Source organism: Drosophila serrata, unplaced genomic scaffold, assembly GCF_035046125.1.
Source record: "Drosophila serrata isolate PLE 108 unplaced genomic scaffold, ASM3504612v1 contig_359, whole genome shotgun sequence".
NCBI classification, from domain to species: Eukaryota; Metazoa; Arthropoda; class Insecta; order Diptera; family Drosophilidae; genus Drosophila; species Drosophila serrata.
Window position 1 is genome coordinate 141,823 of NW_028257257.1, and position 24,027 is coordinate 165,849.

At 38.7% G+C, this 24,027-nt stretch overlaps 3 protein-coding genes across 4 annotated transcripts; all 3 read left to right on the forward strand.

The window, feature by feature from the left end:
- The first annotated feature begins 4,011 nt into the window (after positions 1-4,011).
- Positions 4,012-7,739, forward strand: Ldh (Lactate dehydrogenase). Of its 2 annotated transcripts, none has more exons than XM_020953323.2 (4): positions 4,012-4,189; positions 6,377-6,756; positions 6,815-7,270; positions 7,338-7,739. In XM_020953323.2, exons 2-4 carry the CDS (start codon positions 6,379-6,381, stop codon positions 7,500-7,502), a joined length of 999 nt encoding a protein of 332 aa, XP_020808982.1. In that variant the 5' UTR covers positions 4,012-4,189; positions 6,377-6,378; the 3' UTR covers positions 7,503-7,739. The 2 variants fall into 2 exon arrangements, with proteins under 2 accessions (XP_020808982.1, XP_020808981.1); XM_020953322.2 differs by lacking the exon at positions 4,012-4,189 and adding an exon at positions 5,726-5,919.
- Positions 7,740-8,435: 696 nt separating this feature from the next.
- On the forward strand, positions 8,436-10,120 carry LOC110184710 (lipase member H). The gene is made up of 3 exons (XM_020953330.2): positions 8,436-8,618; positions 8,679-9,391; positions 9,450-10,120. Exons 1-3 carry the CDS (start codon positions 8,441-8,443, stop codon positions 9,681-9,683), a joined length of 1,125 nt encoding a protein of 374 aa, XP_020808989.2. The 5' UTR covers positions 8,436-8,440; the 3' UTR covers positions 9,684-10,120.
- Positions 10,121-10,403: 283 nt separating this feature from the next.
- On the forward strand, positions 10,404-23,978 carry Best2 (bestrophin 2). The gene is given in 13 exon segments (XM_020953326.2): positions 10,404-10,553; positions 15,428-15,843; positions 17,268-17,378; positions 17,442-17,628; positions 17,692-18,060; positions 18,119-18,247; positions 18,909-19,016; positions 21,348-21,587; positions 21,656-21,861; positions 21,863-21,969; positions 22,072-22,167; positions 22,242-22,490; positions 22,554-23,978. Coding segments are annotated over 12 exon segments (2,445 nt in total). The 5' UTR covers positions 10,404-10,553; positions 15,428-15,772; the 3' UTR covers positions 23,126-23,978.
- The last annotated feature ends 49 nt before the right edge of the window (positions 23,979-24,027 follow it).

The following is a 24,027-nucleotide window of genomic DNA, read 5'->3' on the forward strand; positions in this document are numbered from 1 at the left end:
TTTTTCTATAACCCACAGATTAAAAAACTCATAACTAAGCCAAAAATGGATTAATTTGGATTCGGAAAGCTGTTCTATGCTAGTTTTGAAAAGGTTAATAAATCTGCATACCTAAATTAAATTTTTAAAATGTTTGAAATTTTGTTCATTTTTCAAAATGTCAACAAGGTTAAAAATGTCACATAAAAAGTTCGAAAAAATTTCAAAAATTTTATTTTCTCTCCTACATGACTAGAAAGATTCCCCTGTTTATGCTGATCAAGAATATATATGCTTTATAGGGTCGGAAATGACTCCTTCACTGCGATTCAAGCTTCTGACTGACCCTGCAGAGGTATAAGAATATATATGTTTTTTAGGCATAAAGTTTCGATTTGAACTTCTGCCAGTGCCTGGCCGAGATCTCCTTTTCGGAGAGTGTGCATCCTGCTGCCGCCTGGTGCTTGTCATTGAGTAATCTATCGACAGGTTGGCCATTTAGCCACTGCAGAGTGCTCCGAGTGTGTGTGCTTGTGAGAATTAGCATAAAAACGCAATTTTTGAATATTAATGTGCAGAGCGCGGGGCAGCGACATCTCCGCTCGATTGCGTGTGCTCCGCTGGCGAGGATCGGTTCGTTCCTGCCACTTGGCTTACACCAGGTCCCAGCTCCGCTCTAATCAGATTCCCCTGCCTCGATAACGACGCCTCGAGTCGGACTTTGGCCAGGAGAAGGTGCTATCCGATTCCCGGGGCATCTCTCTCTCTCTCTCTCCTGGCACGCAGAGCTGCTCCAGAGCTCCAGAGATTGGCACAGCGGAGGAGCATGAGAAATGTTTGCTCTGGTTTATCTTGGGAATGCATCGAAAATGTTGCGTAATATGGAAAGCTGGCATTCGAAGGCAAAGGGAACCACAACTGTCAGAATTTCGAGCATTGCGAGATGCTAATGCTGAAATTGAGATTTTTCCAAGGCATTTTCTTTTACTCTGGACTTTGTAGTTTGATAATTTTACAAAAATTAATCTATATAACTGAATTAAAAACAAATAAGAAATATCTTAAAGACGACAGATATTTTGTACATCTATACAACGCACTTTCTTGAGTATGCCGTACCTGACCAGGACTCTATCTCTACCTAAAACTAGTCGATTTTATTGCTGATTTGTTTAAAAATTCCCCTTCTTATCGAGATCGAGAATATATAGTCTAAAAATGGATTTAATCCTCCTAGAAATATTCAACGCGGTTTTATTTGAACTTAGAATTGACACTCCATTTTACACAAATTATTGGCGACATCTGGGTCTGGTTTCTTGAAACTTCACTGACTGCTGTACTGTCCGTAACCGTGTTGTGGCGCCACGCAAAGAAGTAAATAATAGACTTTTTGTACTGTTTTGTAATACTAAATAATATAATAATAATAATAATATATAATTAATAATATTAAATAATAATATATAATATAATAATATATATATGTTTTTTTTATTTATTTAGCTTCCTTTAATAAATTTATTTTTGTTCTAGAAAGAAAGGAAATGTGAGTTTGCATTGCAAATTATACGATCGAATCTCTAAATCGATATTAATGGAAAACTTTTTAGATAAATCAAGTTAAAAAAAACTTTATAACTAATCCAAAAAAGCAATTATTTCAATTCGTAAAGCAGTCTTATTTTAGTTTTTACTAAACATATACATCTGCATACTGAATTTAAACGTTGTATTTGTTTTTCATTTGACAAAAATAAATGGATTATCAATATCCAATTACCAATTGAAAGCGTGTACAAAAGTTAAAGTTATCTTTCAATCTTGTTTATTAAATTTCCAGTCATCAGCTCATCCTATAGAAACCCCTCTCTTCTTCCCTCGAAATAACCAGAAAAAAATCAAGTAATCATAACAAAGCGCGTAGAAACAAAAGTTCAACAAACCCAAGGCTAAACAAAACGAGTTTCTAAAAACTGCATTCGAGTATTACTCGCACTCACACTTGGAATTATTTCACAATTGAAGGGTGAAGCAACGTCATGACCGAAATACCACCAGAGAGGGGGCGGGGGGTAGTAGTGCATTGACATTGATGGGGGGTCATTTCGGAAACTGGGTCACCGGCGTCACTTTCACAACGAACGCGTTAAATTGCAGTGACATTGAGACAGAGAGAACGAGAAGCACCCCTCTGTCCCCTCTCCTAACCCACATTAAGCTCAAGTTCAGCCGGCTAAAATAATGACGTAGCTGCTCTGCCAAGTTGCGAAAATCAAAAGAGAGTGAGGGAATCATCATCGCCGACAGCAGACAGAATGCAGTGAATCACATTCGTCGGTACGAAATGTGTGTGTTTTTAGTCACGAACGCTGGCAGAGCGGTGGAGCAAGCTCCCGCTCTCTCTCTATCTCTCTCTGGGGAGCTTCCAGTTGCCTCTCCTTTTTCTTTGGGGATCCTCTTTCTGTCTCTCACTCTTTCTCTCGATCTCCCACGTTTTCTCTTACTTCTCGCAGTGCAAGCGGGGACATGTTTTGCTTATTAGCTTAAAAAAATCTGCTTTAATCCAGGTCACCAAGTGTGAAATTAAATTGCACTGGGGAAAATGTTAATAAAGTTTTGAATATTATAAAAAATTTAAGTACAAAAATGACATAAAAATATTATTTTATTATATTATCTAAAAGGAATTTATTACCACAAATAAATATTTACATTCATATTCATACATATTTGATAATCATTATATTTTTAGGTTCAATTTCAATATCATATCATTATTATTATTTTTTTATAGTGTTTCAGCTTATATAAATCCTCTAGCAACTAAGTGTAGGGTATTACCAGTGTCTATGAGGCATAACCTGGCCATCTGTTGGCCTGCAGCCTCCGTTGCAGCCGCCTGACTGGGCAATTGGCCAAAATTAGCCCCTATACCAGTCATTCATCTCCCTCCACATCCCAAAAGATACTATATATCACTATATGTATCTATATGTTTTATGTGCGTGATCTTGGGCACGTGCCTTCCCCTCTCCCCGAAAGAGATCCCCAGCTGCTGTCACGGGGCTTGGATAAACAACCACCAGCCGCCAGCATAGCGGAAAATAGATACAAATTCGGAATTACAGATGAAAGTAATTTAAGCCACAGGGAATTGTAAATGGGGAATTACAGGCCAGCTGAAAGCTCGGTGACAAGCTTCACGCTCCAGCTCCAGACTCTCGGAAAATCAAATCGAATAACCCAAAAACGTGCCGGCTATAAATATAGGCGGAAAACGTACAAAAGAAAAAAAGAAAACCAGCAGAAGCAAAAGGTCACCTTGACTAACTTGGCTGAATGGAGCCGAAACTCTGGAGAGCAAAGAGCGCGAGCGAGAGAGAGCAACGCTCTCGCTCACTTTCACAATGCCTCCCAGGCTGTTTCGTCATTCATCCTGGCGCAGCAGCTGCGACGCCGGCCGAGGCAGCGGAAACAGCTGCCTACACTCAGCCAAATACTTGGGATTTGAAGTAAAATAATTTAATTATATATGCAAGCAATCAAGGTATATTTTATATTGCAAAAATGCTTTACAAAACTAGTTCAACACTAGATTCTTTATAAAATGAAATATTAAAAGAGTTTTCGACGTAACTTATCCATTAATTAAAATAAATTTGATATTTTTTAGATCCCAGAACATTCTCATTCTTTAAAAATCATATATTGTTCAACTTTGGAATTTTAAAACCTTTCAAGATACGTTTTTTCTCAAAGGAGCCTTAATGTATAGATAATAGTGAGGAAATTAATAAAATATTGAAGTGTATGCATTCGTAACCCTAATTAAATGAACTAACTCCAGTAATTGAATTCAAAAGATAAATAAATAAAATGCTTAATGCAGGAACTATTTAATTCTTAGGAATAAAATTTCACCTTATATCCTACAATATTTGCAGGATTTTTTGTTTCCCTATTTCTTTCAGTGCACTGGCCTGAGGAGGAAATAGAAAGAGAGGTAATGAGTGAAAGAGCGGCTGCGGAGGCTACAAAATCCAGCGGCGGCAGCAGCTAAATTCCAAAGCAGCCGCGTAGAGTGCGAACATTTCCCAACGAACCCGCAAACGGAACGCAACGTCGACGACCTCAACATACAGAGGCGCCAAAAATAAAATCCAGTGAATAAAAGTGAATTTAAACAAACCCAACCAAATACCAAAAAGTAAGCAGAATCTAAAGAGAAATAATTCGTTAGTGAATAAACGGTAGTTCTAAGTTTTCAAAGGGTATTTTATATCCCCTGAGCCAGGCTCACTTCCTGCCTCATCAAAGTGCATTCAACTCTCAACACGGTCAAGTGCAAGTCCGAAGAACGAATTCCCATTTCGAATTCGAAACCGAAACCGAAACCAACACCTCGCCGCCCTTGGCCTTCCGCACTGGTACCGTAATTGGGGTGTACCCTAGGAAGAGGGAGGGGCTGCCAATTGGGCGTACTTTCACTTTCGCTTTCATTGAGAGCATGCGCCATGCCCAAAACAGCTGTTTGTGTCTGCTTTTTCGGATTGTTTTTGACGGGGGTGACGTCGTCAGCCCCCAAAGTAAAGTGGAACAACCGCATTTGACTTTGAGAGAAGGTCATTCGAATATCCCCAATTTAATGTGGCAAGTTTTAGCATCTTGCAACAGGTGAAAAATATTGATATTAATGTGAGGAATTTGGATATTAATAAGGGTGCAGCTGGTCATGAACTTGCAAGACCTAATTAGCTTAGTAAAATATTTCAAATAGTAGTTTTAATTGAAAAATATGGTAAAGGTTTTCAAAAATTAAATAAGTTTCCATTCAATTATACAAAACAGAAAAGAGAATATTTAAAACAAAGTTTAGTGGACTTCCAAAGTAAAAGAGATTAGTAAATGGGTATTCCGAGGCTTAACATTTGTAATATGTTATTAAAGATAATATTTATTACCTCTTATATGTTAGATATTTCTCTTACAAATTTCAAATAGTCATATTGCTTTGAGGTTTAATTAATTATTATTTACCTTGCTTATTTTGCAACATATTGTAAATATATAGTATTTTATTTTATTTATTTTCAATACCTCTATATGCGTGTTCCCAGTAAAAAATAAACTGCTCGCTCGCTTAGTCATAAATCATTATTTATTGTTTATATCTTCGTGACATTTATCTGACACCGCGAAACTCATCGAAAAAGTTCTCTATTATTTTTTTGTACCGCACCCATAGTATTCTGTGGAACTCACAAGTGCAGTCGTAACTCAAGCTAGGAAAACACACTCAGACTGAAGCAGATTCTAATTAAAAACGTGCCACATGTTTATATAAATATTTTCCCCCACTGATAAAAGTCGTCGCTTCAATATGCACTTTTAATCACCGGCAATCTAATCTTAACTCTATATATTGCAAACATTGGCAACAAACTCAACTTTGGCCCGAACCACAACTCTTCCTACTGCAGATAACGCTTAACTCTCTACGTCATGATGATATATATATAAACTGAAAGCATAAAACAGTCATCGGTAAATAATCAAATTCCTCATCATGAGAAACAACCAGTAATTGGATTTGTGAAATTGCCTTAATGGTTCCTCTGATAAGATTGCGTAGGAAGTAGTCCCTGGAATCAGTAATAAAGCGATTTTCGAGGGGATTATATTCAAAAGGTTTCGAATTGATAAGCTCCATTCCCTTTATTTATCGAAAAAGATAATGAAAGAAGTCCCTAATTGAACACGAGTGTCATAATTGTCACAAAGTTGGCTCTGTGAATTTTGCTATACAAAATTACAAAAATCAGTATTAGTTAATTTTTTCGGCAATGTTTTCGGTTCGGTCTGGTTGCGTGTTGTGGCGATGTCGCTTCTTCCTCATTAATACGACCTTCGTGAAGGTTAAAGAACGCCAACTAAACTGTATGTGTGTGTTTTAGGGGGAAGAGGAAACTCTATTCCTCAATTTAAATAAAGAAATAATTTAGATGTTTTGGTTAATAAAATTAGCCGCTTAATGTGAGAGGCACGTGGTGGTAAAGAATAGAGAAGCAATCCTTACGAGTTTCTAACACACAAGCTACTAACCTATTCAGATTATTTATTTTATTATCTTAAAATATGTGTGAGATAAAGAGCGATTTTTACAAAATAAATAGGAATTTGTACAGAAAGTAATAAAAAGTTCTAAAAACTAATCAACTTTGAAAAATATTATAAAGAAAATGTTAAAAACTATAATTTATTAACAAATACTTCAGAGAATATTTGTAAAATAAATCTCCTAGGAATATAGAAAGGAAATGTATCCATTAGCAATTACTGAAGTTAAGTTCTTTAACAAAATACTTAACAATTATTTCCTTATCTTTCCCCCCAGCAATGGCCGCCATTAAGGACAGTCTGTTGGCCCAAGTTGCCGAGGTTCTGCCCAGCTCCGGGCACAAGGTCACCGTGGTGGGCATCGGCCAGGTAGGCATGGCCAGCGCCTTCAGCATTCTGGCCCAGAATGTCTCCAAGGAGGTGTGCCTCATCGATGTCTGCGCCGACAAGCTGCAGGGCGAGCTGATGGATCTGCAGCATGGCTCCAACTTCCTGAAGAATCCCCAGATCACGGCCAGCACTGACTTTGCCGCCTCGGCCAACTCGAGGCTGTGCATTGTGACCGCTGGAGTGCGCCAGAAGGAGGGCGAGTCCCGCCTGTCCCTGGTGCAGCGCAACACCGATATCCTTAAGAACATTATCCCCAAGCTGGTGGAGGTGGGTTTAGTGACCTCTTTAAATGAGAAACTAGTACTAATTCCTATTCCCCCTACAGTACAGTCCCGATACCATCCTGCTGATGGTCTCCAACCCCGTGGACATCATGACCTACGTGGCCTGGAAGCTGTCCGGTCTGCCCAAGAACCGTGTCATTGGCAGCGGCACCAACCTGGACTCTTCCCGCTTCCGTTTCCTCATGTCCCAGCGCCTGGGTGTGGCTCCCACCTCTTGCCACGGCTGGATCATCGGCGAGCACGGAGACAGCTCTGTGCCCGTGTGGTCCGGCGTGAACATTGCCGGCGTGCGCCTGCGTGAGCTGAACCCCACCCTGGGCACCGGTGAGGATCCAGAGAAGTGGAACGAGCTCCACAAGCAGGTGGTTGACTCTGCCTACGAGGTGATCAAGCTAAAGGGTTACACTTCCTGGGCCATCGGCCTGAGCACTGCCTCCCTGGCCTCGGCCATCTTGCGCAACACAAGCAGCGTGGCCGCTGTCTCTACCTCCGTTTTGGTAAGTTTGTTTTATAAATTACAAATATTTTGAATTATAATTTTAATTTAAATTTGTTATGTTTCAGGGTGAGCACGGCATCGACAAGGATGTGTTCCTTTCGCTGCCCTGCGTCCTGAATGCCAACGGCGTCACCTCCGTGGTGAAGCAGATCCTCACTGCCACCGAGGTCGAGCAGCTGCAGAAGTCGGCCAACATCATGGCCGATGTCCAGGCCGGACTCAAGTTTTAAGAGAAATCAAACACCATTCACATTTCGGGAAGAAAAGGGAAAACATAACACAACACAAACCGCAGAGCAGAATGCAAATTTTAGTATAATTTTGGAGCTCTGAAGAGATGCCTCATCAAGTATTTCTGACTACCAATGTTTATTTTTAGTACACATCTCTCAATTTATTTATGATTTTAATGGATTAGCTTTTGTGTATATTCGCACAAAAATAAACTGTTTAAAATTTAAGTTTAACTCGAAAAGATGTTCTTCTTTGGTGGTTTTTTTTCGTTCCTTTTGAGTTTCTTGATTGTTTTTTATTATTATTTGGTTAACTTTCTCTTAAGCACAATCTCTACCACTTAAGGAACGTAATTTTAAGGCCACTCTCGAGAAATTCCCTTGGGAAAATGATCAGAGTCAGACAACAACCGCCGCTACCTCATTAGCGTAAATATTGCATCGTGAACCGATACGAGTTCTAGTCAAATTTACAGTACCCTAACTTAAATAACTAAACGAAATATTCATTTAGTGGAAATATACATTTTAATGAATAAATATTTAGCACCTAGTTGTCTTTCGAGCACAGATCACCTATAATAAAAGAAACTGCGATTAATTGACGGAAAAAAAACTGAATGAAGCTGGCAAGTATTTCCATATTGAGGCACGATCGGTTAAAGATCGAGTATCTATAGCAGCCAGTCTGGCCAGATATGCGCCATTATCTAGCCGCTCTTTTGGGGCTGAAGATAGATGCTTTTCGGGGCGGAATAGCAGACAACGGCCAGACGGGGTGTATTTGCAGACAGACGTGCTGCAAGAAGCGCAAAAAAAGCAACTGAAATCGAAAACCTCTACCGGCAGATAAGAGAGTCTCGGGTCGAGTGATAAAACCAGACTATATAAGAGCTCAGCTCTTGGCTTTTCGATACGAGATAGCTTAAGTCGCCATGCAGAAGAGCACAGTTCGGTTTATTGTGTTGGCAGTCTGCCTGATCTGTCCATCTTGGGGAGCTTCATCAGCCTCAGCGGAGGACAAATCAACAAAATCCCTGAGCATAGATGGTGTCCAAAAGCAGAACTTGAAGCTACTAACCGAACAACTTAATCGCGGCTGGCGGGCTTTCTGTAAGTTGGAAATCATATAACGAATGTATAAAAGTATCTAATTATTCCCAATTTCACCAGGTGATGCCCCCGTGGACGAGGGTGTCATGTCTCTCTTCCAGGGCATCAATCCCAGCGATGCCCGCCTTCATGTGATGACTATAACCAACCAAAGCGTGGAGCTGCCCATCAAGTCCATATCCCAGCTCAAGGACTTTGATATCAGTCCGGAACGGAAGACCCTTGTCTACGTGAATGCATTCCACACCGCCGATAGCTACTTCAGTGTCCAGGAGCACTTGACCCTGCTCCAGAATAGCCGCAGGGATCTTAATGTGATTGTGGTGGACTTTGCCAAGGATGTGGCCCAGCTGTACTATGCAGTGCGACATCATCTCTCCGTGGATGGCTACTTTGTTTATAAGCTGATAAGAGCTCTTAAGGATGCAGGTATTGCGGCGCAGGACATTACCCTGGCAGGACATTCGGTGGGTGCGAATATTGCCGCTCTGGGAGCGAAACTTTTTGCAAAGGAAACCAAACAGTTGGTGGGACAACTGATAGCCATAGATCCGGCCACAATGTGTCGCACCACCGACATTCTGGTGAAGCAGGGAGTAGCCTCAAGGGTGGTGACCATCCACGGCGAGGGCGATGTGTTTGGTGTGAGGGTGCCTCTGGGTCACATTGACATTTATCCCAATGGGATAGGGTACTTCCCAAGGAGGAAACTTCAGCCCGGATGTGAGTCCAAGGTCTGCAGTCACATGTATCCCTTCGTGCTCTTCATGGAGGTACGTTTTCTTTTATTTATTGAGGAATTTTTTATAATATTTCTTGATTTAATCCTAGGCTCTAATTGAGGGCGTAATGATCCCGGCCACCAAATGCGATAGTTGGGCCAAGTTCCGGCAGGGCGACTGTAATTACCAGAACACCATCAATATCGGACTTATATATCCATCTACGGCCAAGGGTCTATACTTTTGTTTGACCCAACCGAATCCTCCTTTTACCTATATGGAGCATGGTCTTCGCTACAAGACAAGACGTCCTGAGAAGTCTGTGAACCCCAAGTCCTCTTAGGTTTTTAGTTTTAAGTTGTGTAAATGATAGTTTTTAGTTAAATTATTAAATTATTTTTAATTTTTAAAATTATGCTGGATTTTCTTGGATAAAAAGCCTAAAATTATGCTTTGGTTTTGATATTTGAGGCTTTAGATATGGTGCCAGATGGTTAGAATTGGCTAACTTCATGGAACTGAAGCATTAAATTGTATAATTTAATTTAATAAGTGTGTAAATATAATCAATTATTTAACTTTAACATTATCTAGTGCATATAATAACCCTTTCATATAGTTTTTATTATTATTATTATTTTTCTTTCTCTTAATTTTGTATAAACCTCTCTCTTACTCTTGCCTGATCTCTGGCTTAAAGCCCAAACCGAATCAGCTGATTAACCCCATCGGAACCAATTCTCCGATATATGTAGCTAAAAGAGAGAGAAGAAAGCCAAAGAGAGGCTACAGACTCTCTGTAGCTTACAAGGGCTCAGTAAAAGGGGGGAGCTTAAAACAATCATTATACTTGTTATTAAATGTTAAATACTTCAAGAGATATCCAATAAAACAACAAAAAAATATATAAAAAGAAACCTGATGTTGTTATATATTTAAATAAATTTAAAACCCCCTCCTAAACTCTACTCTCCGCCCCTGAAGCCCACCTATACAAATACACCGCTCGCTTGCTGTCGCCTCATCTCGTCGTCGTCTACCTGTTGCCAACTGGTAAAAAAGTGAGTTAAGAGCCGCTCGTGGCCAACTCTGGAGCGCAGTTTGGTTGAGTTCGTCGAGCGGTCTGGTTGCCCGGCGGTCCGCAGCCCCATCCGTAGTCGGAGTCGCAGTCGAGCTTCAAGTGTCCAGCGGTAAACCCGTCGTCGCGCTGTCGGTACGTGGAGCCCAAAGTCAGTTGGAAACCGAATAACAAAAAGACTGAAAACTGAGGCTGAGCTGGGGCTGAGCACTCGCCAGTTGATCGTGCGGAACCCCCATTGAAGTTTGAACAAAAACAAATTTTACACAAAAACAGACGCATTTCTGTTGCTGTTTTTCGTGTTTGCAATCAACAAATAAATGTTTTTAAATCCAAGTGTGTTAAGTGTAACAATATCCGATATATGGAGTGGCATCGAAGAGAACAAACTACACAAATTCACTAAAAATAGAAACACTTTTGGCAGATACTCAATAAAAATTTCAAGCTCATATGATCCGAGCTGAGCAGCATCCGACACGATAAAAAATATCTTGATCTTTGAGCTTACTTAAAAAATATATATTATAGCAATGCTTTTAATATTTAGACATTTTTATAGAAGATACAATTAAATATTTCTCCAAACTTTTAAGTGTAAGAGCTAATTTATATTGGCCTTAGTTTGAAATAGTCTTTTGATATCTTTTTTAATATATACAGCACATAAAATGAATAATAATAATAAAGCCCTATTCAAAATTTATTTTGGTAACAATAAAAATTTTTTACACTAATAAAAGCTGTAGAACAATCTCTAACAATCAAAATAAAATATATACCATCATATCTCTTAATTTTAAATGTCACATAATTAATATAGCACCCAAAAAGTGGCCAAATTAATCTCTCTCAAGTCTGATCTTGATTTTTTTCTGTGTCCCAGTCGCACACACGTATCCATTAGGCCGAGTATCTTTGTATCTATGTATCTGAAATCGTAAACGCGTCGCACGCCAGCGCGTGTCTCTAGCTCTAAATGGCCTAGGCGGCTCCGTAAACTAAGCTCCCAGCTCCCAACTGGTCAAGTTTACTTTTATTTACGTTTTTTTCTCCTCTTTTTATTTTGTTTTTCTTTTTTAAGAGCCGCTTAGGTGTGCAGTCGGCATTCTATTAAATTTTTTAGTGTCTGCCTGAGCGAATTCGGATGCAATTTTTCAATTGAAAATGCTTAATGAGAGAAGAGCAATTAGAAAGATATATATATATTTGTACATATAGAAATGACTATAAATAGCAGCGGAGTAATGAAGTAATTGCGGATTGTATAATCCCAACACACGAATGATAAATGAATTGGAAAATGACGAAAATTCAGTTTGAGCTGCAGATAATAAATTACCAAAAACAACAAATTATGTTAATTGATATTATAATATTTGTTAACCATTTTTCCTTTTGTTGATGCACAATTAAGTAATTATTTTGGTAATCATTCATCTACCACAGTATTCAATTTAAATAATTTGCTATTAATTAGTTGGAAATTAGGTAAAACGAGAAATAGTTGAAACAAGGGGTTTTTTTTTATAGAGAAGTAGATTTTTTTTATTTAAATATTACAAAAAGGAACCCAATTAATAAATCACCTACACTTAAATTGATTTATTGATCTTCACCCCTATATTCAAAGTGATAAAATTTTAATAATTTAACAAACACGTTAATTTCTCCCCCGAAAGTGCTGTTTAAATCGCTTCAATGACACTTAATGAGTTTGTGGAGAACGCTAACAATGCTAACAAGAAATCGGCTCCGGTGCCTAGATATATATCTGCTTTATTGTGTGCTAATGAGGGCCCCCGAAACAGCTCCCACCAGCTACTTTATTCTGGGAACAAATCGAGCCGGAAGAAGTGCAAGTTGATTCGGGGGATTGGATTGGAAAACAATCCGTTGACTCATTTGGTAAACAAATCGCTGAGCAAATACGTCACAGATAAAGTGAAATTTTAAACGGGCCAAGAGAATTACTTACATTCGTCACTCATCAAAGTCGGAAAGTCGGCAAGTCCCATCTCTTTGTGTGATTATCGCGTATACGCAGTGTGTGCCTTGCTAGAGGCTGCATCTCTTATCTCAGACAGCTTGTTTAATGTGTTAAATATATTACCACAGAAGGTGGACATCAAGATTATATCTCCAAGCAGGTCAATGGCTACTATTTGTCTCCCCAAAACATGTCTACGTTTCAGACAAATTGCGAAACTTTCAGACATTAGATAGAACGAGTATAAATAACGTATCCGCCAGGCACGACGACGACTATCTTTAATTGTTGCGAAACTTCAAAACAATCGGTGTAATCTAGCGCCATCGTGACTTAACTTGGCCTAGACCTCCGAGAGAGAAAAACAATAACCTGTTGGATCTTGCATTCCTGAAGATCGGCTATGTTTGTAAACGAAATTAACGCGCTGAAGTGAAAATCCCCATCTAGTATATATATTTCTAAGCTCTATATAGAACCCGTTCTGGCGGCTTATGCAAATATTTTTGCAGCCAAGGAGCTTGCGTACAGGTTTCAAATCTTCGTATTTACAAAACCAAGATGATAACGCTCGAAAGAAACCCTCTTCGGGATCGTTCGATTAATCAAAATCGCTGCGGAGAGAAACGCAACATAAACGGAATTAATCAAAAGTCGAAATAAACAGAAAACAGACGAAAAGCGGGAAACAATAAAGACATGTGGCGCTGACTGGGCATAATTATACAGAGAAACTGCCGAAATTTTTGCCCATCCCAAGGTTTCTGGCGAAAAAAAATACAACAAGAAATTAAGAAAAAAAAAACAACTAAATAACAAGCTGAAAGTCCCAAAATCAAGCTCGGTTTGCCATTGGGGAGAATTTTTGGGGAAATCCTGGCAGCAAAGTGATCTTTAAGTACCTCAAAAAAACATATATAAAAGCCTCAAAAGAGAAACCCATAATAATTGTGTTTACAAGGTGAAGATCGTAATAAAATGATGTGCTGTAAAAATACCTTAAATAAATTTAGTATAGGTTTACTCCTATATAGTGATAGGTTCACCTACATTTCACCCTCACCGATGAAAGTGCATAGTTTACAATTAATATAAAGTAACAAGACAATATATGGGGAAAAGCAGCAACGAAAACTAAACAGAAAAACTGTTCAATACGTGACGGAATTTAAGCTGAGCTCTTTCATCGAAGCCTCTAGTATATTTGCATGGATTGCACTGGTGTTAACGTTGACGTTATAACGTAAAATGCCGTGGCAGTGGCGCATGTGTGTTGCCTTTTACTGTTTTACGGGGCGCGTGTTGCCGCCCACCTTGTGTCCTCCCCTTCTCACTACGGTTTTCTATACAGTGGAACCTGTATAAAACCAACCTATTTGAATTTGTTTACTTAGTTTTGAAAGAAAAAGAAAGGAAACTAATTTGGGGAAAACAGAGTTTATATACTCTTGCAGTCTAATATAATTATAGGAATCGGAAATCGATCTTCACTAAGCTTAAATTGTTTATATTTGAATCGATATATTTATTAGTCAATTATTATTAAACTATTCAAAGATTACAATACTCATAACTAAGCCAAAAATGCATTAATTTTGATTCGGAAAGCTGTTCTGTGCTAGTTATTAATAGCATATTAAATCTCCATACCTAAATTTAACTTTTAAAATATTTAAAATTTTGACAATTTTTCAAATTGTCAAGAAGGTAAAAAATTCACCTAAAAAGTTCGAAAAAATTTCAAAAAATTTATTTTGTTTCCTATATGCCTAGAAAGATTCGCCTGTTGATGCTGATCAAGAATATATATGATTTATAGGGTCGGAAATGACTCCTTCACTGCGTTTTGAGCTCCTGACTGGAAGTATAATGCATTGCGAGGGTATAAAAATAGGTATAGGTGCGGACTGGTCACTTGGTGGCTCTCTCAGCTCCCAAAACTTATTAAGCATTATTAGGATCCTAAAAACCCAGATTTATAATGAGATATCGAAAAACCTTACTATATAAATGTTTATAGTATGTTTAACAAGAAAGGAAGCTAACTTCGGCACGCCGAAGTTTATATACCCTTGCATATAGAACTTCTATGAATAAAAAACCATACAATATAAATGATATATATTTGTGTTAAAAAACAATGAAGTAATCCCTGCTTTCATTGTATTCACCTATACATATTATATTTGCAGTTTTACATGCAAAGATTTGCATTTTTCCTCTACATCAAATGATCGTTTGTATGGCACCTATATGATATAATAGTCCGATTTTCATGAAATTTGACACAAAATTTAAGACTAATATAAAATGCCTATACCTAAAATTTGATGAAAATCAGTTGAAAACTGAATAGGTTATAAATTTAATTGAATTAATTTCTCGATCGTTCCTATGGGAGCTATATGATATATTAGTCCGATTTTCATAAAATTTTATGCAAAATTGTAGAGTATAGTAAAATGGCTATACCTCAAATTTGATCCAATTCTATTGAAAACTGAAAAAGTTAAAAAAAAGTTTTGTAAAAATTTTCCGATCATTCCTATGGCAGCTATATGATATAGTCGTCCGATCCGGCCCGTTCCGACATATATACGAGTGAGAGTATATAGAAGGGTAACTACAAAGTTTCATTCAGATAGCTTTAAAACTGAGAGACTAGTTTGCGTAGAAACGGACAGACGGACAGACGGACATGGCTAGATCGACTCGGCTGTTGATCCTGATCAAGAATATATATACTTTATATAGTCGGAGGTGCCTCCTTCACTGCGTTGCAAACTTCTGACTGAAATTATAATACCCTGCAAGGGTATAAAAACCAATCTTACATGGAGATGGGAAAGATTATGGTTAAGAGGTTCCTTTTTTATTTTCGGGTTCCTATTTAAAACCCTCTTTTATGCAAATAAATTCTTTTAAAAATCTTTAAAAATTTGTACATTTAAAGAGAGTTAACTCTATGGAGAGACGACTGTATTTCTTATTGTTGCTGCTGTTTTTATTATTATTTCAGGAGAAGCTTATAAAAAAAGCCCGTGGCTCGGAGAGTGAGCGAAATAGAGGCAAAGTCGCAGCCCGAGTGGCGGGGGTGCTACAGAGAGTGCGAGTGAGAGGGATAGCCGTAGATGCGGCGCTGCTTTCAATGACGCGACAACAAAAGCAATTAACAAAATTCGCGTACGAAATCGAGCGACAACAACTGCAACAATTATTTGGCCTTCTCCATATTGGCAGCGGCCTAGCGCCGGCAAAAGCAACAACAACAACAACCATAAAAACAAATTGTTTGTGATTAAATAAACAAAAGCAAGTTAAGTAAAAAACAAAACTAAGTCAAAAAGCATAAAGGAGACAAACAATGACAGTCTCATATGCGGGTGAAGTGCCAAATGGAAGCAGCTTTGGTTGCTTCTGGAAGATCCTATGGAAGTGAGTATTGTTAGGCCAATAAAAGGGCTTAAAAATTTACCATACAATTAAATATTTCATTTAAAAACATGATGAGACAGAAATTCGATTTAAAATAAAGTAAAATAATAAGAATAAAATTAACAAAAATCCCCTAAAAAGTACATAGATATCACCATCTCAGTGTAGTGCCACTAACTGGGTCAACACCCAAGAGTTACCGATTCCGGGGATTTTTCCGCATTACTCATACCCATCCACCTGTCCCCGAGTGTTTACCAACGCAATTAACATCCGATATACCGAACTTTTCTCTATATGGAGAGGGAGAGAGAGAGAGAAGCACTATTGACAGATCAGGTTATATACTTTTTGTTTTTGTTTTTAGAGTTTGCTTTAATTGTTTGTCCCCCCCAAGTGCAGTCACTCGTAACTGGGCAGTTAGAATAGCGATGGCTATAACGTCCAGTTCTGGTTACAGTTCCAGTTTTCGCCATTTAAACCAGAAAAGAAGAGAGCAATTCGTGGTCATAACTCTCTGGCGAAGCACTGAAAGCGCCGATGATAAGGCACAACACCACGTTTTGTAATGGATTTACTAATTGAAAACTTATGCAAGCCAATTTTTTCACAGCTTCGAGAATGTAAAAGTTACCTAAAACGTGTTGTTTATGACTCAAGACCTTTGTTTGTAAAGAAATCGGTTTTTTAAATTGAAATTTTTTAGAAATGTCTGGATATCTAGGAATGTATTTACAGAGAGAAGAATACTTTGACAGGTGTATTGAAAATATATAGAGTTCTCAAGCAAGTTTAGATAACAATATATCATTTTTAGTTACAGATTTATGATCTATTATTTCCTATTTAAGAACATCGATATTTTCCACCCTACCTTTGGCAACTTTAACTTTATCGAGATGAAGATATATCTCAAATATATAGAAATCTATACTCCATCTACCATCCCTAGTTCATGCCATAACAATTTTTGTTGAGAAAAAGGCCAGAGAAACCTTGATCAAAACAAACAGAACGAAGACCCCACCTGTATAGGTACCAGTTTCAAAAGCGGTTATGCCAATCATTACTTATACAAATATTTTTGTCTGTTCTTTTTTTTTTAATAACGTATCAAATCACACTTTGAGACATTAAAATTCAGTGGAACAAACATGCAAGATAGGAATACCCCTATAACAAAAATATATACAAATATCTTGCAGAACTAGCGACCCATTAAAAGCGAAAATCAATCTGAAATATGATGATTAAGGGAGAAGGGGACATGGATAAATGGCTAAATGAGGAAATCGTTTGAGATTGCCTCGACAAAAAACCAGTTAGTTACAGTTCAAAGTCGGCTAACTTCGACTGAGCCATAAATACCCAGAGTTATTTAATTAAAAAATTTTAAAAACAATTTATTTCCCTTTTTTAAATAGATGGCGCGGCAGCGTTTACAAATTGGTGTGGCGCGAATTAATTGCGTATTTGTGTTTATACTATACCATAAATGTTATCTATAGATTTGGCCTGACGGAAAGTCAGCAGTCGTAAGTATTATTCTGGATTTTTAACTATATTTAAAGGATAATAATATACTTTTTCCCATACAGAATATTTAAGAAAATTCGCCTGTACTTTGGGCAGCAGGGTGAGAGTATACCCATGTCCTTTGTGCTGGGCTTCTATGTAAATCTGGTGGTGAAACGTTGGTGGGAGCAATACCGTCTTCTGCCTTGGCCAGATACGTTGGCCCTGTTCATTAGTGCGGCCATTCCCAACTCTAATGGAGGTGTTAATGTACGTATATTAATGGAGATTAATGAAGAAAATTAATAATACATTTATTATAATTTTAAACAGAACGAAACAGGTCGCCTGATGCGTCGCAATATCATGCGCTATATGGTCCTGGCCTATGTGATCACTCTGCAGAGGATTTCCCTGCGCGTGAAGCGTAGATTTCCCACCACCCAGCATCTGGTGGATGCGGGTCTAATGCACGAATCCGAGATGAAAATCTTCGAGGCGCTGAATGCCAAGAGTCCCATGTCCAAGTACTGGATGCCCCTGGTCTGGGCCACGAATATAATCAATCGAGCTAGGAAAGATGGCCTCATAGCCTCGGATCATATAGTGCAGACCATATTGGTGGAACTCTCTGACATCCGTAGACGTTTGGGTGGCTTAATAGGCTACGATACGGTCTGTGTTCCTTTGGTCTACACTCAGGTGAGTTACTAAACTTAAAAAATTAATAGAAAATATATTTAAAAATCATATTTATTAGGTGGTCACCCTGGTGCTGTACACCTACTTCATAGCTGCCCTTTTGGGTCGCCAAATGTTACCCCAAGTCCTTGATAGGAATGGTCGCGAGGATCCCGATTTGTTCTTTCCTCTCTTCACCGTTTTGCAGGTGAGTGTTTGCTAATTTAATTATTTCCACGAAATATTTAAGACGGCGTAGAGAAGTTATCTTAATTTGCACGTTCCGCCTTATTCACCATAAATCAGAGTCCATTTTGCACGTCTCAGCGTTTTGTAAAAGTTTAAAATCTTGTTGCGGTTTTTTGTTATTCATTATGGTTGGTTTTTTTTTGTACTGTATTTTTTTTTTTTTAAATGTAATGCAAATGTAATGGCTATACCTTGTTAACGATATGCCACAGCGTTGCTCTATATATCATGATAGGGCCCGTTGTTTTTTGTTGTTCGGTTTCTGCGGTTCTGTGCCGGGGACAGATTTCAAGTGCCTTATGTAAACGATTCGCGGTCACGTTTCCCGTAGTAAATTGCATTTTGGCGGGCCATGGCTCTAAGTCTGTGTTTTTCCCGATATTGATCTGCTACAGGTGTTTAGCTATCATTATTAACTGTTAATGTGCATTCCACTGTACCCCGTATGGAGTTAAAGCCGCACAAAAAAGTGAATAGAATGGGAATGGGAATGCTGGCGAAGCTTTCCCTGGCGTGCCTCGAAATCATTCTCGAGTTTAACTGTTTTCTGTCTTTTTTGTACATTTTTTTTTCATATGATGTAATTAACCGATCCTATCGCATTCAATTAATCTTCGCAGTTTGTTTTCTACGTGGGCTGGCTGAAAGTGGCCGAGGTGCTAATCAATCCCTTTGGTGAAGATGACGATGATATCGAGCTCAATTGGCTCATTGACCGGCACATAAAGGTAAGTCTTAAAAAGCAGGGTAATATTTAAGAAAGGTATACAAAAACAACTTCCGTTTAAAGAGGAGAAATAAAACTAAATATATAAAGCTAAACCAAAAAAAAGTAAGCTAAGACAGCAGTTCAGCTTTCATTTAGCATATCTCGGATTTCTATATGACACATTTTTGTATAATTTATGAATTAATAATATAAAGTTATGTTTTGATTTAGATCCCATTTAAAATTGTGACACTTAATAACAATAAAAACGTAGCTTCGAAAACTGATGACAACACTTGCAATATCGGAAACAGCTGTACACTCAAGCCTACTATTTATCTTTGACAAGATCGTTGTTTGTTCTTGGCATAATGTCACATTTAAATTAATTAATTTAAATAAAAACAACATATTTTAAATATAATATAAAAAGAATCTTTAGGTAAAGATCTTTCTTAATTTAAGCCCCGAAAAATATTACAAACTCTTAATAAAACGTATAAATACCTTTCAATTCAAGTAAATTTTATATCTATCATTTGATTGCCTGCCAAACAAAACTTAATTCAAACTGACACGTTGTCTATACTCCAACCAAGCGTTATAAATTGTTAATAAGCAGTGGCAATAATTCCTGTGGTGTATGTGACCATAAAACAATAATTGAAATTTCATTCGAGAAGCAAAAATTAAAAACGAACAAAAGTTCCCCGCTTGTATTGCACAAAAACCTGTATAACTTCCAATTAATTTCATTTAGCATAAGGTAGATAAATTCTCGGCATTTCAAATTAAATTACCAACTTCCAAATATCGAACCAGATGGCTCACATTTCATTCATTTCTTGTTCAAAATACTTAGAAAAGAAGCGATTAAGTCAAACCTTGAGCAAGCAATGCTCCCCACATCCGTAAGATACTTATATGTATCTCGTCGCAGGGTAATATCCATAATTATAGTTTTCAGAGATTTCGCAGTATTATGACTGTTAAGATCTCGAGTTGGATTCGCTAATTGGGTTAGCGTGTTAGCTAAGTAAAGATTTTTGCGCTCTTGAAGCGATAATCGCCTGAGTCAGCCACTTCTTGGAGTGCCACGGAGAGGAGGAGAACAAGTCCGTCTGCCACGTGCTAAAAATAACAGGCATTCTCCACATAGCCAAGCCAAGTATTTTTTTGTGGTAGAAAGAAGTTGGAAGCAGTTTAAATTTTAAAATACACTTTCCAGAGAGTATAATGTATATATCCTAATCCTATTTTTACAATTAAATGTCTCATTTTATGGCTAAATATTATATCATAATCACTTAATCGTTCTTGAATCGGAGTAAACACATTTCTGTGTAAATCAGAAAATGATTTATGAGGCTTAGATCAATTTAAATTGAGTTAAAGCCACAAACTAGTTTTTTTTTTAAACCAGTGACAGTGATTTACTTAGGCATTTACAGGTGACAAATGGAATGAGCAAATCTTTATTTAAATTTATTAAACGTAACATGTATTCATCAAGCCAAGAAAATCACACCTTTTTAATAAAAACAGACACTTATCCTAAGCTAGAATCAGGGCATCGGGCTTCGTCTATATATCCCTTAAGATGACTGGAGTTTTTTGGACCTTGTTGTGTTAGGAGATGGCTCCTCGAGTGTGTGTGCAAAACCGTGTTTGTATCTGTGTTTTGGGGCCTGCCGTTGCTTGCAATTATTTACAAAAGCCAACGGCAGCAGCAGCAAAAGTAAATTGAAAACAGGTTTTTGTTAAAAAAAAAAAATGAGAGAAAAAAAAGTAAACGCAGGAAAAAATCCGAACAGAAAACATTGAAACCTCTTTGGTAGAGCTTTTTTTATCGGGAGTTTGTGCGCGTTTTTTTATGGTCACCTTAGCAGAGTTTCGCTCGATTTGGGAAATGCATCCACAAACGCCTCGTTTTGGCCCGGTTATCAGCTGTCAGGGGGAGGTTAATGTTATGGCCAAGCAAAAGCAAAAGGTTCCACAGACGCCCAGACGTGACTCTCCGCTGAGTCGCTCGTAAATGGTTAAATGATTAACCAAATGAGCGTTTTTCTACATTTTTTACCCCATTTATTATTATTACTTTTTGCCTTTAGTTTTACCATTTGCAATTTTCTGTTGTGGGCTGTGTGTGTTATGGAATAATTAAAAACACAACAACTTGTAAACAATTTCACTTTTTCTTTTGTCTCTTCGATGTGGGCCACACTCTCAACTGGCTCAATTGAAGTGACGCAATTGGGTTTAAGAGCCGCCGGAATCGCAAATGGCGAACACGTTCCGATTTATAGAGGGCCCTCGATCTGATCCACTTTTGTTGGTTATTAACTTTCAGGCCGCCTACATGATCGTGGACGAGATGCACGAGGAGCATCCGGAGCTGCTCCGCGATCAGTACTGGGAGTGCGTGGTGCCCAAGGATCTGCCCTATACAGTGGCCTCGGAGCACTATCGCAAGGATGAGCCCAAGGGATCGGCGGAGAAGTACAAGGTGAAGAAGGAGGATGCCATGTATGCCAACATAATGCCGGGTGGCGGCAAAAGGATGCTCAGCGATGATGTCTATGCGGATTATGTGAGTAATCAGAGGGATTATATCCATCAGGGGACATATTCAATATAATACTTTGCAATTTAAAACAGGAAAGCGTCGACACTCCCATGGTGGAGCGCCGGAAAAACAACTGGCTAGTGCGTCAGCTCTCCCGCATGGGATCGATGCGTAGCCAGTCGACTGCCTACTCCTCCGGCGGGCTCCCCTTCAACCGGAATCGCCTGAACTCCGTGTATTCTAGTCCCGAGTCCGGATTGCCATTGACCATCCTGCAGCAGCAGCAATTGCAGCAGGCCGCAGCAGCAGCAACAGCAGACGGGATCGCAGCCTAGTAAGTCCAGTCTCTATGGCAAGTTTGTGCATCGCAAGTCGCTCAGAGCTCAGAGGCAGTTGATTAAGCAAAGTAAGTATTTACAAATACTAAATTAATAATTAAAAACAAAAATTAAACTATCTTAAGAACCCCAAAAGTATGCTTATAATATGTTCTTTTCCCTCTCAACAGATTCCAAACTAAATGGCTTAAATGTAAATGTGGCCAAGACCACTAGACCCAGGATACCCACGCCCGAGGTGACCAAGGATGGCAACACCAATCCAGGTAAAGGAAATCCTTCAGTTAAGCACCTGCAAAGCTCTTCTTTCTAAATGGCACCATTTCACTTGACCTTGTAGCCACCAGCTCGGTCTTAATGGCACCGCAGCAGCTGAGCACTCCCAGCGCACCCCCACCGGGCATGTTCCCATCCTCCTACGCACCCGACACCCTACTGCACCACCAGGAGAGCGGCCAGGTGCTGGGCACGCTGCTCCTCTCGCCCATCAAAGAGATGGATAGCTCATCGTCCAATAACACTCTGATTCCAGGACATCCAGCCACAGCAGCTCTGGCAGCCAGCATGAAGGAGGGATATGCGGCAAGCAGTGAGTATTGAAGGGGGATAACGTGGGGAACTCTTACTTTAGTTTTCAATTTTCGATCCTTAGATATTCCGGCAGCCACGAACATTACCACGCTATCGTTCCCCTTCACCGTGACCAGCACGAGCGGTGGGGAAACAATGCCCACGGGCACCCTGAGCATCCTGCCGATAACAGCCAATGCCCAGTTGCCCACCATCACCACCACGGCGAGTGGTTATGATGCCAACGATGTGATCACCACCATACCGGTGTCCCTGTCCATCCAGCGATCCCCCTCCGCCTTGTCCATTGTGGAGCTAACTGGAAGCGATGTCCAAGATGGCTATGGCAATGGCGGTTCTAGCAATGGCAATGGTGGTGGCATCACCACCACAGCTTTGCTCTCCGTGAAGCCACTGAATGGTCATTCGAACATCTCCAGAAACAATAGCTTCAACTTGAGCCTGAACCTGCAGGATCAGCAGCAGCAGCGATCCTCGGTGAGATCCACAGGACCCACGGACTCGGTGGACACGGCGGCATCATTGCCCACGATTAGCCTGTCGCAGAAACCCACCGAAACGGGAGGATCTTCAGCGCCCTCAACGCTGGCCAAGCACAAGCCGGAGCAGAAAACTGGAGAGGTCTATGTGTGACACTCGCCAGAGAGGAGAAATCGATAGAAAATCGAAATCGAATTAGGTTTAAGGCCCAATGGCACTAAGCCGCCCAGAACCAATAAGATGATATTAACAGTAGCCTTGAAAATGGATGTATCTGATTTAGATACAAGCTGGTGTGACCCATAGCTGCATTACTCTTGTTAAATATATTTTTGAGGAAGGATAGAAGCAACATATGCCACTAAGAATTTAAATTCATAGAAAACATAATGATAATTAAGAGGAAATCAAACAATGGAACACCTATTGGACTATGCAAATAGAAACAACTCTTTCGAGGTCCTTATAAAAACTTTAAATTCAATTTTAAGATCGTGTCATATTCATTTCTCGATATTTTTCCGCAAAATTAAAATATAAATCAGTGTCCAATTACAGCTTAATATAATTCTAGCAAAATGCAATAATCACATTACCAATCACATATAGTAACTGTATAATAGTTTATTGTATATAATAATTTGCATATTTAATAAGAAATTGACTTATTGTTTTGGCACTTGCCATATATCTTTGCTAAGAGTTAAATTCTTCGCGAATCTTTATAAAGAATCTCTATCTCGTGTAGGCCGTGTAAATACTTGTAAACCAACACAGTATGTGATATGCGATTGTTATCCAGCTAGTTTTTGTATCTTTACAAGTAGAGATATCTATTTTTAGGCATAAGTTTATATATTTTGTAAAAATAATCCCACTAAACGTAAGTCTACCTTAAATGTAGGAAATCTATACCATTTTTTGCCCTTGTACAGATGAAGAGGCGACCTCTTGCAGTTATATATATGTATACCTTGAAATAAAATCCTTTCACTTAACAAGAGAATAGTGACTCTTCATTTTGGTTGTTAAAAGAGATATGGAGAGACTCTTCG